The 15,942-nt window shown below is 33.5% G+C and overlaps 1 protein-coding gene across 1 annotated transcript; it reads right to left on the bottom strand.

Moving 5' to 3' along the window:
• Positions 1-3,129: 3,129 nt before the first annotated feature.
• Positions 3,130-10,761, bottom strand: LOC115698725 (glutathione S-transferase DHAR2). Its single transcript, XM_030625871.2, has 6 exons — positions 10,541-10,761; positions 10,354-10,444; positions 10,126-10,272; positions 3,881-3,998; positions 3,659-3,799; positions 3,130-3,384 (listed from the first exon to the last, which is right to left on the bottom strand). The coding sequence occupies exons 1-6, from the start codon at positions 10,596-10,598 to the stop codon at positions 3,298-3,300; spliced, it is 642 nt and encodes a 213-aa protein (XP_030481731.2). The 5' UTR covers positions 10,599-10,761; the 3' UTR covers positions 3,130-3,297.
• Positions 10,762-15,942: the final 5,181 nt, after the last annotated feature.

Genomic DNA, 15,942 nt, shown 5'->3' with positions numbered 1-15,942 from the left:
TACATTGGTTCTTCTTCAATATTATTAATATGTTTTTTTGATCTTTAATGTTCCATTTACAGAATATTTGATTAATACTTGCCACTTTTCAGAATACTTAGTGCATGTTTGACATCATAACTAAAAATCTGTTTTTTGTTTTTAAAAACAGAAAATTATTTTTAAAAATAATTTGGCTTGTTTGGCCTTGTTTTTTAAAAACAGTTTTCAGAAAACAAAGTGACAAAAAACAAGAATTTTGAAAACAACAAAATGTTGTTTTCTGTTTTAAAAACCAATTCACTTTTGGTCAATATTGTTTTTAAAAATCACTAACCAAACGTGACTTGTGTTTTAAAAACTTCAAAAACTATTTTTTATTTTCATTTCTAAAAACAATTTTTTAAAACAAAAAATAGAAAACAATACCAAACATGCTCTTAGTTTTTACTAGATGTATAATTTTAAGTTTTTTTTTGTCTATTGTGAAATATTTTTTTAGAAATTTTTGTATGTGGAATGTTAATGCAATTGTATCGATATGGGTATGGAAATTGTATTGATATTAATTAAGGAAATTTTCTTAGGGTTATTTTCTGGGTTTGAGGGTGGGGGGAAATTGACTTTAGATAAAATAATTTGGTTTTGAGTAGGAAATTTTTTAGTTTTGAGATGTCGAAGGTGGAGAAATATTGAAATTTAGATTTCATTTTTTCTTCAATTATGTTAATTCTGTAGTTTAGTATTTTTGTAATAAATCATATATTTTTTTTAAAAAAAATTTAAAATGATTTTTTTAAAAAAAATAAAATAAAAAAAATTAAATGACATGGACCAACTAGGAGTTGCTAATTATTTTGGGAAATTTGATTTTCTATACTTATTAAACTTAAATATTTTTTTTAAAACCAATACATTTTACACTACAAAAAATATGCCAATTTTTTGAAAATCCCAAAAATACCCCTCTCATAACTCAAACCCTTTCTCTCTCCCTGAAACCGAATGAAAAAAAAAGCCCAGGTCCGATGGTCGGACCCCAATCGGACCCATCGAACCACATGGTCCGACCATCGGACCCCATGGTCCGACCATCGAACCGGGCCTTTTTTTTTGTTTTCAATCGTTTTCAGAGAGAGGAAGAGAGAGAAGGGGGCTGGGGCTGGGGCTTCGACCGCGGTGGAGAAGAAGGCTTGGGCTTCGACCGTCGTTGGGGTTGGGGCGGCGATTCGTGGGTGCCGTGGGTTGAGCGGGGGTTGGGTTTTCGTGGGTGCCGTGGGTTGAGCGTGGGTGAGGGTCGTCGGGATTGGGGTTTTCGTGGGTGAGGATGGTGGCTGCCGTGGGTTGCTCGTGGGTGAGGGTGGTGGCTGTCGTGGGTGGTGGGTTGGTGAGTTGAGAGAGTCGGCTGAGAGGGGAGGAGAGAGAAAGAGTTTGAGTTATGAGGGGGTATTTTTGGGGTTTTCAAAAAATTGGCATATTTTTTGTAGTATAAAATGCATTGGTTTAAAAAAAAAATTTAGTTTAATAAGTATAGAAAATTAAATTTCTCATTATTTATCTAGTTACCATTTAACTAAAAAGTTAACGTGAGATAATTCATTTGCAACAAAATATTGACGGAAGGTATTTTTACCGTCAAAAAATTACTTATTTGCAACTAGAAGATAAATTTAGGTATTTTCGCCGCAAGTAACTTTTTTTTTTTTTTTTTTTTTTGCAGCAAGGTAAAAATAATTTTGATTCAAAATTTTTGTAAAATAATAATAATAAAACTTTAGATGTGTTTGTGCAATAAATATTAGTAGTTTATTTATTTTTTTAATTAAAAGAGTAATAAGTATTTTTAAAATATGTGTGGTAAAATTATTTTATTTTTTATTTTTAAAATATGAATTAAAATTTAAAAATTGTCAATATTATTTTAAGTTTTGTGTTTTATAAAAGTTACCAATCAGTTTATCTATTTTGTTAAATGATAATTGTTGACCGAGATTTTTGATAACTAATTAAATAAATAAAGATTTAGAGCTAGAAAAGAAAAATAATATGGAGACTATAGATTTTAAGTGGTTGTGCGTTAATGAATGTTAGTTCACGAGTCAGAAATAGAGAAGATGAAATTCTCTATCTAAAATTTAGCAGTTTTTTGGCTTAATACCGAGAGAAAAAGAGAAGAGCTCCTTTACATGTGACATCATTGCTGTATTTATAAGCAGTCATAGAGTTTCTTTTTTATTCGTCTAAATGTTTCATTTGAGAGACATAAATACATATATATTATAATTATAATATTAAATATTATATTTAAGTTATATTATTATTTTAACTTATTTATAATATATAAATACACATCTATTATTATTTTTATTGATAAATTATAAGGTTTATTAATATGCAGTGTCGTATTTTTTGGGTTTTTCGTGTGCCGAGCTTTTCAAGTTAGTTTATTCGTGCTTACGTACCGTGTCTTTCATACTTCTCGTTCCGTGTGGTGCTAAAGCACATATTTTTTATATTTTGTCATGGAATTTGTAGCATCGTACTGTATCGTGCCAAAGTTTATATTTTGTTGTGCTTAATCGTGCTCGTACCAATTTTATGTCGTGTTAAAATGCACGAGCAACACTAACTGAAGAGGTAATACACACTATAATATACTACTATTTATAAGTTTTAAAATATAATAAACTTAATACACTTTAACTAAGTATGTTTATATTAATTTACTTATTGTTATATTTATTAATTAAATTTATAAATAAGAAATACTAAAACATATTAGTAGTGTTTAACATCCATCAACATATTATACAGTAAGAAATCATAATCTTTATTGTTTTGTTATGAATAATTTAATTTGAGCATTCATATTCATTGTTTTGAATCTTTAGATTTTACAATTTATAAAAGTGAGATCTTTAGAAATCATATGCTTGATTGTTTTGTTATACAGTAAGAAATTAATTATTTGAATATTTTATACACCCTGAGTAGTGAAAGCACCTTCATAGGTTATAAGCTAAAACTAATGTCTTCTATATATTCATTTTTCTATTTTTTTTTCTTTGTTAAGTATTGTTGATTGCCTATATATACATAAACCCTTTAGTTATTTTTGTTTCACTTAGATAATATGTGTTAATGTGTACATGATCAGAGAACATTACCAATGTCCATTGCCATGTAATTAATAGAGCAAGTCACAGAACACACTATTACTAATAGGCAAACATTTATTCCAAATTCCAATGGCTTACACTTATTCCAACTCAACCAGGATTCATAGCTTTGAAATCTTAATATATTTCCAGAAATAGTTCATGGATTGACTTTTGGCTCCCATCCTGCAATGATATATTTCTTTTCAGCCTTTGTTTTCTCGAACGATTCCCGTGAGAATAGCAGCTGCACATAATAAAATCACAACAAAAGTGAATTAATTAGTATAATCAAAGTTGCATATATGAACATTTGACATAAATCTACATGTTTAGAATGGTACTACTAGTGATATATAATACCTCAAAAACACAATTGAGAAAGACAGACCTAATCATAAAATCGGTCAACATTATATAATATAGTGCAAAGCCATGTTAAATTATAGGATGAGCTTTTAAACCTCACTAAACAACTTGCCTAAATATGAATATATATAATTATATAAATATATATAAACCTTCTTGTAGTTGAGGACATTAGTGAGGTCTGCCGGGACAGTCCACTTCTTGAAATAATCAAGAGCAACATCAAGATGGTATAGTTTTGGGGCCAAACTTAAATCTACAGCACTAATCTTCTCACCAGCAACATACGGGCCCTGATTCCATTCCAAAATAATAAATTAATCAATTATATATTATTCACGAATCACAAAACACAAAATCTTAATTATACATACATGTGCCTTGAGATGCTCTTCAAGTGCCTTCAATTCAGTGAGAAGAGCTTGTTCTGACCCATCACTTGAGTCCTTGCTCTTCAAGAAAGTAGAAAACGCACTAAATATATTTGATCCCCTGCACAACAAATTATAAATTAATACATATTTTCATGATAGGGTGCACTTGACATAAATCAAAACACAAGTTATCTAACATAGATCTTGAACATACAAAATGTTTAATACCTATTTGTAGGTATTGGAGCAACGGTTAGAACATAAATAACTTAACAGACTTAACAGCCAGTCACGACTGGCGTCTCTAGCCAACTAACTCAAACACAAAACAGTTAGACAGAGCTAACACTAGGGAAATTTGATTTTCTATACTTAGAAAATCTTAAAATTTTTTCCCTAAACCAAAAATTTAAAACCTAAAAAAACTATACATTTTTTTTCAAAACCCCAAAAATACCCCCTCACAATATTCTCTCTCTCTGCATCATCTCTCTCTCCCTCTACCTCACCCCAACCGCCCACCCTCACCCGAACCACCCTCACCCACGATCAACCCCAACCCGAACCACCCTCACCCACGGTCGTCGACCACGAATCCCAAGCCCCCCATCACCGGCGGTCGAAGCCCACGAATCCCAGTCCCCCTCTTCACCGCCGGTCATCGAAAGCAAAAAAAAAAAAAAAGGAAAAAAAGCCCCAGGCCCGATGGTCGGACCATGGGGTCCGATGGGGTCCGACCAATCGGACCCATCGGACCCATGGTCCGACCATCGGCCCCTCTCTCTAAGTCTCTCTCAAATCGAATGAAGAAGGAAAAAAAAAAAAAAAAAACCAGGTCCGATGGGTCCGATTGGTCAGACCCCATCGGACCCCATGATCCGACCATCGGACCTGGGGTGTGGGATTCGTGGGACCGACCGAGATAGAGAGAGAAAGAGAGATGCTGTGAGAGTTTGAGGGTATTTTTGGAGTTTTGAAAAAAAAAGATATAATTTTTTTAGGGTTTAAATTATTGGTTTAGAAAAAAAATTTTAAGATTTTCTAAGTATAGAAAATCAAATTTCCCTAACACTGTACTTACTAGCAATTATACGAACACGTATCAATTATAAGATATATTTAAACCTTAATGGACCCTCAAATAAACCTTATCCAAACCAAGATTCACTTTCCAAGTGCACAGTGCATGATTAGAAGTTGAAAAAAATCCCAAGTTTGAATTTTCCACACAATACATGATTTATAACGAAAAATGACATGATGAAAAGTGCTACACATTTCTACACTTTTCTTATCTAGAAAATTCTAGTATTAACTACACAAAACTAAGAAAATTAGAGAAAACTAGAGAAACCTAGAATATTTAGAAAACTAGAAGTAACCAATCAAGAAGATTGTAGAAGAATGTAATTAGAAAGTTCTAGAAAAATTGTAAATCATGTAGAACTAGAATAATCTAGATGAAATTAAATGTAGGGGTAAACAACTATAAATACCCCATCAAGCTTTCAAATTGTAACTAAGCTTGAGTAGCCAAAGCAAGTCTTTTACTACTAGCCTACTACCTTGTCTCCTCTCTTACTACACACATAAAAATTAAAACACTACATAACTCTTCCTTGTCCCACCAATCATCCAACTTATCAACTTATCAACATCATCATACTACACTACCTAATATCCGTCCCATACAAATCTAAACCAATACAAATTTATTCTCAAACCATCAGTGGTATCAGAGCTCCGTTCGATCATATATCACTGGGCGTAATCTTTTCCAGTCATAAACATGAGTTCGGAGTATAATCGCTCTTCACTACCTCTTCCAATTTTCCATGGAGAAAACTATGATTTTTGGTCCATCAAAATGAGGACCTATTTTCGATCACAAAATCTATGGAAAATTGTTGAAGAAGGAATCACTATTCCGGAAGATATTACATCTCTTTCGGAAGACCAAAAGAAGGCACTCGAGGATAATCAACAAAAGGATTCTCATGCATTATATTGCTTGCAACAAGCTATGGCGGACAATCTTTTTCCACGAATTATGAGCGCAGCAACGGCAAAAGAAGCATGGGACACGCTACAGGAGGAGTTCCAAGGAACCGTCAAGGTACGCACAGTTAGACTACAAAAGCTTAGAAGAGATTTTGAGAATCTTAGAATGAAAGATAATGAGACTTCAAAAGATTACTATTCTAGAATTAAAGAAATAGTAAATCAAATGGGAGCCTATGGAGAAATAATTTCTGACAAGAATATAGTACAAAAGATACTAATTTCTTGTACAGAAAAATATGATTCAATAGTTTCTGTGATAGAGGAAACTAAAGATTTAGAAACTCTATCACCAACTGAACTAATGGGCTCTCTTGAAGCATATGAAAGTAGACGAGAAAGGCATAAGGAAAGTGAAGCTGAAAATGCCTTTCAGTCTAAAATCAATCCGCGGTCTCAAAAACCAAAAGCTGATGGGAAAAAGACACAAGAAAAACAAAAAGAAAATAACGACAAGTATCCTCCATGTGGCATTTGTAAAAGAAAAAGTCACTTGGAGAAAGACTGCTGGTTTAAAGGAAAACCACAGTGCCAAAATTGTAAAAAATTTGGCCACACTGAAAAAACTTGTCGTTTAAAGAAATCCCATCAAGCTAATTTTTCTGAAGAGAAAAATGATGAAAATAATCTCTTCTATGTCTGCCAAGCTGCAATAGAAGAAGAAAAAGATACTTGGTATCTTGATAGTGGTTGCAGTAACCACATGACAAAAAACGAAAGCATCTTTTGTAGTCTTGATAGATCCAAGACTAAAGTCAAAATCGGTAATGGTGACTTCATGGAAGCAGTCGGCAAAGGCACCATTGCCATTGACACTAAAAAGGGCAAGAGATACATCAATGATGTACTCTTGGTACCCAACATTGATCAAAACCTACTTAGCGTAGGTCAAATGATTGAAAAAGGGTACTCTTTGCATTTTGAAGGAGATTCTTGCACAATCTATGATAAGCAAGATAAATCTTTTCAAATTGCAAAGGTAAAAATGAAAGAAAATAGATGCTTTCCCATACAATGGAGATATGCAAGCAATGTGGCAATGCAAGCGCAAACAGATGAGTCATGGCTATGGCATAGAAGGTTTGGTCACTTCAACTTCCATGGGCTTAAGATCCTCAAGCAGAAGAATATGATGCGAGACCTCCCAGCAATTAAGGAGATCAACACAGTCTGTGAAGGATGCATGCTCGGGAAACAACATCGACAACCTTTTCCATCTGGCAAAGCTTGGAGAGCCAAAAAGCCACTGGAGCTAGTCCATACTGACGTCTGCGGGGCAATGCGCACTCCATCAAATAACCAAAACAGGTACTTCATTCTCTTCATTGATGACTTTACTAGAATGACATGGGTTTATTTTATGCAACAAAAGTCGCAAGTCTTCGATATTTTCAAAAAGTTCAAATCCCGTGTCGAAAGACAAAGCGGTCACTACATCAAGACAATTAGAAGTGATAGAGGCAAAGAATACACTTCTAATGAATTCAACAAGTTCTGTGAAGATGAAGGGATGGAGCACCAACTCACTGTTGGATACGCACCAGAACAGAATGGTGTATCTGAAAGGAAAAACGGATCATTATGGAGGCGGCAAGAGCCATGCCGCTAGAGAAAGGTCTCCCAAAACGATTTTGGGCGGAGGCGAAGCACCTTCAGCCTACTTGCTCAACCGATGTCCAACCAAAGCCGTGCGTAATAAGACGCCGATCGAAGCTTGGAGCGGACATAAGCCATCAAAGAAAGCATCTCAAAGTCTTCTGCATATGCTATGATCACATTCCAAAAGAGAAAAGAGGCAAGCTTGATGAGAAGGCAGAGAAAGGAATCTTCTTAGGCTATAGTACTCAATCAAAAGGTTATCGAGTCTATAGCTTAGAAACAAATAAGCTAATAATCAGTCGAGACGTAAAATTTGACGAAGATGCTGCATACAACTGGGAGACACAAGAAGTTGAAAGAAAGACAGTCAATATTCCTCTACCGCCAAGACAAGAAACTGATCAAAATGAAGTTCTTACTCAACCAAGAACACAAGAACCTGCACAAGTCATAGAATCTCCGCCAGACTCACCAGTAAGGCGAACAAGACCACTATCAGAAATCTACGAGACATGCAACTTAGTACTTATGGAGCCAGAAAGCTTTGAAGCAGCTCATAAACAAGAAGTATGGAGAAAAGCTATGAATGAAGAGATAAAGATGATTATGAAGAATGAGACTTGGGAGCTTGTAGATCGTCCACAAGACAAAGATACTATAGGAGTCAAGTGGGTCTACAAGACAAAGCTCAACGCAGATGGCTCTATCCAAAAGCACAAAGCAAGATTAGTTGCGAAAGGATACTCACAACAATACGGAGTCGACTACAACGAAACATTTGCTCCAGTTGCACGCCTTGACACTATTAGGGCTTTAATAGCTCTAGCTGCACAAAAGAAATGGAAGATTTTTCAACTCGATGTGAAGTCAGCATTCCTAAATGGTTATCTTGAAGAAGAAATTTATGTGGAGCAACCTCAAGGGTTCGTGGTACAAGGTCAGGAAGATAAAGTCCTCAAATTGAAAAAGGCTTTATATGGCCTAAAGCAAGCTCCACGAGCCTGGTATAGCAGAATTGACAACTACTTTACCGAGCAAGGATTCAGGAGGAGCAAGAGTGAGCCAACTCTTTACATCAAAACTCAAGGTACGAATGATACACTAATTGTCTCTTTATACGTTGATGATCTCATCTACACAGGCAATAATGAAAAGATGATAAAGAAGTTTAAAGAAGACATGATGAAAAATTTTGAGATGGACCAGGCACGGGATTAATGCACTACTTTCTCGGGATCGAAATAACTCAAAAAGAAGATGGGATCTTCATCTCACAAAAGAAGTATACAGAGACACTATTGAAGAAATTCAAAATGGAAGGATGCAAGACTGTATCAACTCCATTAGACAATAACAAAGCTCTCAAGAAGGAAGATGGCTCACCGAAAGCTGATGAATCAAAATTTCGAAGTCTAATTGGCAGCCTTCTATATCTAACTGCTACAAGACCAGACATAATGTACGCAGTTAGTCTCCTATCAAGATTCATGCATGATCCAAGTCAAGTTCACTACGGAGCAGCCAAGCGAATCCTCAGATACTTGCAAGGAACAAAATTCTATGGAATATGGTACGGAGTTACAAGTGACTCAAAACTTGTTGGCTACACAGATAGTGACTGGGCAGGATCCATAGATGACATGAAGAGCACGTCAGGATATGCCTTCACACTTGGATCAGGAATATTTTCATGGGCATCAAAGAAGCAAGCAACTGTTGCACAATCATCAGCAGAAGCAGAGTATATTGCAGCAGCAATGACTACAAGCCAAGCTATATGGCTCAAAAGAATACTAGAAGACATGGGAGAATCACAGAAAGAAGCTACAAAGATATATTGCGATAGCAAATCAGCTATAGCAATGGCGAAAAATCCAGTATTTCATAGTAGAACTAAACATATAAGCATCAAGTACCATTTCATCAGGGAAGCAGAAGCAAATAAAGAAATTGAGCTCAAACACTGCAAGACTGAAGAGCGGTACCGACATATTCACAAAGGCACTACCAAGAGGAAAGTTCGAGCTATTGCGAGACATGATCGGAGTTACCGAAATGTGTACCAAGGAGGAGTGATGAAAAGTGCTACACATTTCTACACTTTTCTTATCTAGAAAATTCTAGTATTAACTACACAAAACTAAGAAAATTAGAGAAAACTAGAGAAACCTAGAATATTTAGAAAACTAGAAGTAACCAATCAAGAAGATTGTAGAAGAATGTAATTAGAAAGTTCTAGAAAAATTGTAAATCATGTAGAACTAGAATAATCTAGATGAAATTAAATGTAGGGGTAAACAACTATAAATACCCCATCAAGCTTTCAAATTGTAACTAAGCTTGAGTAGCCAAAGCAAGTCTTTTACTACTAGCCTACTACCTTGTCTCCTCTCTTACTACACACATAAAAATTAAAACACTACATAACTCTTCCTTGTCCCACCAATCATCCAACTTATCAACTTATCAACATCATCATACTACACTACCTAATATCCATCCCATACAAATCTAAACCAATACAAATTTATTCTCAAACCATCATGACAAAAAAGCCAAATTCAAATTATAGAAGTGGAACATACACAGAGGTGAATTCTGGTGGAGTAGTAGTGAGAGAAGGTTGAGGGTATTTCTCTTCAAGAATCCCAACAATAACATCAGAATCAGGCACCCATTTTTCATCAAACTTCACTATAGGCACCTTCCCTCCAGGATTCACTTGCAGAAACCTACACAGCATCAAACATAAACACAATTCACATATTACACTACATACCATGCGGTGTCGTTTTGTAATTAATTTGACATACCAAGCGGGTTTGTCACTGAGATTGATGAGGTGCCTGTTGTAAGGTATTTTCTTCTCCTCCAAAGTCAGAAGTACCCTTTGGCTAAATGGACCTGAAGTGAAGAAAACGAAAAAATCTGAGTCAAATATAACCCAAAAAGAAAATAATGAAAAGCCCAGAAAACAGAGAAGAAGATGTATGATTTTACAGTCTCCAAGAAGATGAGGAGCACCCACTGCAGCCTTGACAGCAACCTCGAGAGCCATAATGTTGTGGTCGACGAACGAAAGAATGTGGATGTAAAAATGGGACTTGGAAGAAGAGGTATGAGGGAGAGATAAGGCGTATCAACTTCGTTTTATAGTAAATGAAATTGTGTTCATTGCCAAAAAAATAAAAAAATACTTTGTTGTATGCTAGTGAATGGTTTGGTTGGTGTTTCATTTTTTGTTACTTTTTTCAAAAGAATAATATCGTTGTCCTTTTTCCAAAAAAGAATATAATGTGTTACTCGTGCTCCTAAAGGGTGGTAGATGGAATGCTAGTTTTATGTCTAATACATTTGCACCCAAATCTTAATCATCGATGAAAATGCAGAATATGCGTGGAAGACCTCTTTCGAATTGTTGTTAGAAATGGCTTAGGCTCACAACGTGTCAACTTAAATGTTGGGCCAGCGCCGAGGTCAATTTAAGTGTTAGGTTCCAATTTTAGTTTCTAAGTCGATTCGTTTCTTTTCTGAAAGCATTTGATTCTTATTTTTGGATGGAGAAGAATAAAATGTTCGATGTACTTCTTCAATATTGTGATTGGAAGCGCCCCAAGTTGACAATAGATCAACTTGGGAGCTGGGTGCACTAGGTGCTCTAAGCGCCTGGTGCCTTAGGTGCTCAAAATTGAAAGTGTTACGATTCTGATTCCGATGCCTCAAATATGTTCTTGACATGTCTTATTTATGTCAAAGTACAAACTTTGAGCTATTTTCACTAAGACAGACTCGAAAATTGAAACCCTAGTTAGAATTTCAACTTGGGCGCTGTGTGAAAACTCTAGGCGCCCGGGTTGACTTTCGAAGTGCTGTTTTGTCACTTTTTAGTTTCCAGGACTTGGATTCTTCTTGTCTTCTTAGTTTAGAATACTTGAAAATGGTGAGTTGGAAACAACTTGGTGAGGGATCCAAACACCTATTCTGGAGTTCTCAGAGTCAACCTGAGCGCAGAACTAAGACTTCTCCCCGGTGGACTGCTATGAGTCAGGACTACTCAACTCCGGGATATTTTCTTTCTTCCCACGTGTCAAAAAGTGATGTCCACATCATCACTGCTAGTTTTCTTGTAAACACCTAGAATATAATAAAATCTCCATGATTGAGAAACTATATTACAAATATCTATTTCTGACAATAGATCTTATTTTGTACTAATGCTCATATATAACCATAAAACAATAATTAAATAACTAATAAGTTGTTAATTTTTATGTCTAAATATGCGGTCATTACAGTGTAGTAAATTATAAATTTTAAAGTACTGTGAATTATTAAAATTTTAATTATAATGATAATAATGTTATAATATTATTTGTTATAATCATAAGTATATTAAAAATTATGTTGTACAAAATTTTTTAGTTTTTATGTATATTTTTTTTTAAAAAAAATATAAATTTATATGCATTTGATAATTTTATTTTTTTTCCTAAAAAAAACGCTTTATTTTGTGACGTGTAGAAAAACATAATAAACACTATTCATGAGATTTGTTAACATAAAATTATGAAACTAAAAAATATTTAATAAATATAAAGTATTTTTTAAAGATTAGTGTTAATTACAACCTCCTAGTTAATTTTTGTGCCTGAAGTCATTTAATAGAATATTGTTTTTTTTTTTAGTTTTTTCATAGAAGTATTTATTATAGTTAAAATATCATACCTATGAATTTTTAAAAAATTCAGAATAGCTTACAGCACTGAAAACAGAGTTCGTAATGTTCCATATTATCATGCGTGTTCAAAAAACATCAAACCTATTTTTGACACTATAAATTATTCGATTTTTTTTTTTTAAAAATATTTATAGGAATGATGTTGTAACTATAACGAATACTGCTATAATTTTTTTTGAAGAAAACTATTGCGACATGTATTTTTATACACAGAGGTTGATTAAGAGATCGTAATAGGATGTTGACGATATAACAGGAAAAAAAAAGTAATATTTTTTTAAAATAAAATAAAAGTAATTAATTTTTTTTTATTTTATAAAAATATTAATTTATTTCAAATATTTTTATGCTTAGTACTATATAATAAATAAGTAGATATACTTTAGTACAATAAGTTTATTGGGACACGATTTTCTCCTGTGATGTACTTTTACGGAATGTATTCCGTGATGTACGACAGCCGTTAGATGAGAGAGTTATTGGATCTGAGGGCTGGGATTGATCTAGGGATAATTAGGATTAAAAAATAGTAACGTGCCCTGAGACTCATCTAATATACCACATAATACCGTGAAAGTACATCAATTTTAATTAACTCTAACTTCTTTTTTTTCTTCCATAAAATAGCACTTAGTTTTCTAAAAAATTGTGGAAAAATGGCTCCAATATAATTAAATTAAATTAAATCCTGCCACAGAAAATAAGTAGTGAGCTGAGTGTGAGAGTAACTGCAAAGAATTCATGACTCTAATTTACACGAATAATTTGCAGGAACACATTAATTGAGTCCATCAAGGCCTTTTGGTCAACACTAGACGACATGGCACGTGGGGCATTATCTCAGACGTAATCAGGCTTGGTCCTGGCTAGCTATAGGGCTTAGGAATTTAAAAAAAAAAAAATAAGTATAATTACGTAAAACAATATATTTTTTTTAAAATATTTATATTTTTATGTTTAAATAATGTTTTTTTTTACATTTTTACAGTTTTTTAAAAAATAACATGAAAACAACATAAAATTAACAAGAAAACAACATAAAAGTAACATGAAAATAACATCAAAATAACAACAAAAAAACAACAAAAAATAGCATACATATAACAAAAAAATTAACAACAAATGAACAAAATTTTAACATAAAAACACCGTATTTTATGTAAATAAAATAAAAAAAATCGTAAAAATGTTTAATATTCCGTGAAACCGTATTTTTGTTGTTTTTGTGCATTTGTGAAATTAACCCAAAAAAAACTCTTTTTTTTTTTGTTAAAAAAAATTACACATGTTTTTTATTAATTTTGAAAAAATACTATTTTTTTTTATATAAGAGTCCAAATTTTTTTTCTATAGCTCATTAAATTTCAAGACGGATCCCCAAAGTTGAGTTTTTGTACAATGTTACATTTTTTTTTTTTAATCTTTCTCCCTACATTATAATTTATATGTACTATCACACTACACGTACTTTCGAGAAAATTACATTGTATAGCCACATTACTTAATTTATTTTAATTTTTACCTTTATTTTCATACTCTAAAAAATACTCACTTTTATAGATGATGTTTCTATTATACCTCTTAGATTAATATAAATTATGTGCTAGAAATAACTAGAAGGTGAAAATATATTGGGCAACTCATTCATAAAAGTGGATATATTTTAATAAAATTGAATATGAGGGTATTTTTGATTAATGAATACAAAAAAAGAGATATTCCTCAACTTCTCCCCGTACTTTCAGCACTTTCATTTTGTCGATTCAGAGACTACGTTGTAGGCCGACCCTAAGCATAGGCGGGCTAGGCTCGTGTGTAGGGCCCACTCATTTTAGGAGCTTAATAAAAAAAAAATACATTTTAAAAAATATACATATATTTTTAATAATTTTTAAAAATACCATTTATAAGGCTCAAATTTCTTGTTTTTTTTTTGCTTATAGTCCATTTCAACTCAAGACCAGCCCTTGTCGTAGTACACCATGTTATATATTTTGATGACATACATTGTATGTAAATAACATAGAAAACAACTAGAGAAAATAGAAGAAATTACATTCTATACCCTTTTATATTGTCCTCTTTTATTTTTACCCTCTTTTTTAAAGTCTAACATTTTTACCTATTTTTTTAAACATTGTACCAATTTTGCCCCTGTCACTTCAAGATACTATCCATGTGACTCTCTTATGTCAGGGTATTTTGGGTACAATACATATAAAAAGAGGTATGTTTCAATTAAATATAAAATTAGAGATAAATTTGATCAATTGATTAATAAAAGTGATATTTTTCAATTTAGAGAATATACACGCTTCTACCGTGCACTCCAAAAATGAAATTTATAAAATTACACTTAGTATGGGATTTTAAAAGTTCTTATGATAAATATGGCACATTTAAGTTTGGCAAATTTATATGGTATTTTTTTGTTTTTAGGTTTTTTTATGGTATTTGATATGCCATATATATGTAATTAGGTTTCTAAATCCCATATTTAATGTTTTTATTTGTTTATGAAGTTTTATTTGTAATTGATGTCGGAAAAGTCACCGGAGTTTGTTGTCGGTGCCGGAAAAGTCGTCGGAGTAGCGGTCGGTGCCGGAAAGTCATCAGAGTTGCTGCCGGCACCGGAAAATTTGTCAGAATTGGCATTGTCGCCGGAAAAATCACTGAAAAATCACCAAGAAACCGGTTTCTTGAAGTCTAAGAAACCGGTTTCTTGGTGATTTTCCCGTCGACAATGCCAATTCTGACGACTTTTCTAATGCTAGCAGCTACTCCGGTGAATTTTCCCAAGACCGACAAGAACTTCAGAAAAGTCATCAGAATTGGCATAGTCACCGGAAAAATTACCAAGAAACTGGTTTCTGATTTCTTGATGAAGAAACCAGTTTTTTGGTAATTTTTCCGGTAATTTTTCTGACGACAATGACAATTCTGATGAATTTTCTAGCGTTGGTAGCAACTCTGACGACTAATACACCGACAGCTACTCCGGTGAATTTTTCAGTACCGACAGTAAACTCTGGGAAATTCGTCAAAATTGGCATTGTTACCGGAGAAATCACCAAGAAACTGCTTTTTTTTCGGTTTCTTGATGAAGAAACCAGTTTCTTGGTAATTTTTTTTTGTATTTTTTTTTTCTCTATTTGGTTGATTGATGAAACTGGTTTCAATTATTTTCAGTGTATATCATTTTGTTTTGTTTTCATAATCTTTATTATTGTTGTGTAACAAAATTAGTTCCTTGATGAAGAAACCACTTTCTTGGTGAAGAAACCAGTTTCTTGATGAAAAAACTACTTTCTTGGTGATTTTTCTAATGATTTTGCTGGCGACAATGCCAATTCTGACGATTTTTTTACGCCGGCAATAACTCTGGCAATTTTTCCAACACCAGGAACTACTCCGGCAACTTTTTCGACACCAACATCAAACTCTAGAATAGTCATCGGACTTGGCATTGTCACTGGTAAAATTACTGGAAAAATTACCAAGAAACCGGTTTTTAACATCAAGAAACCAGTTTCTTGGTGATTTTTCCAGCGACAATGCTAATTCTGACGACTTTTTCGGCGCCGACAGCAACTCCGGCGACTTTTCCGGCACCGACGACTACTCCGATGACTTTTCCGGTGCCGACAGTAAACTCCGGTGACTT

Source organism: Cannabis sativa, chromosome 8, assembly GCF_029168945.1.
Source record: "Cannabis sativa cultivar Pink pepper isolate KNU-18-1 chromosome 8, ASM2916894v1, whole genome shotgun sequence".
NCBI lineage: Eukaryota > Viridiplantae > Streptophyta > Magnoliopsida > Rosales > Cannabaceae > Cannabis > Cannabis sativa.
This window is presented reverse-complemented; position numbering and strand designations above follow the sequence as displayed.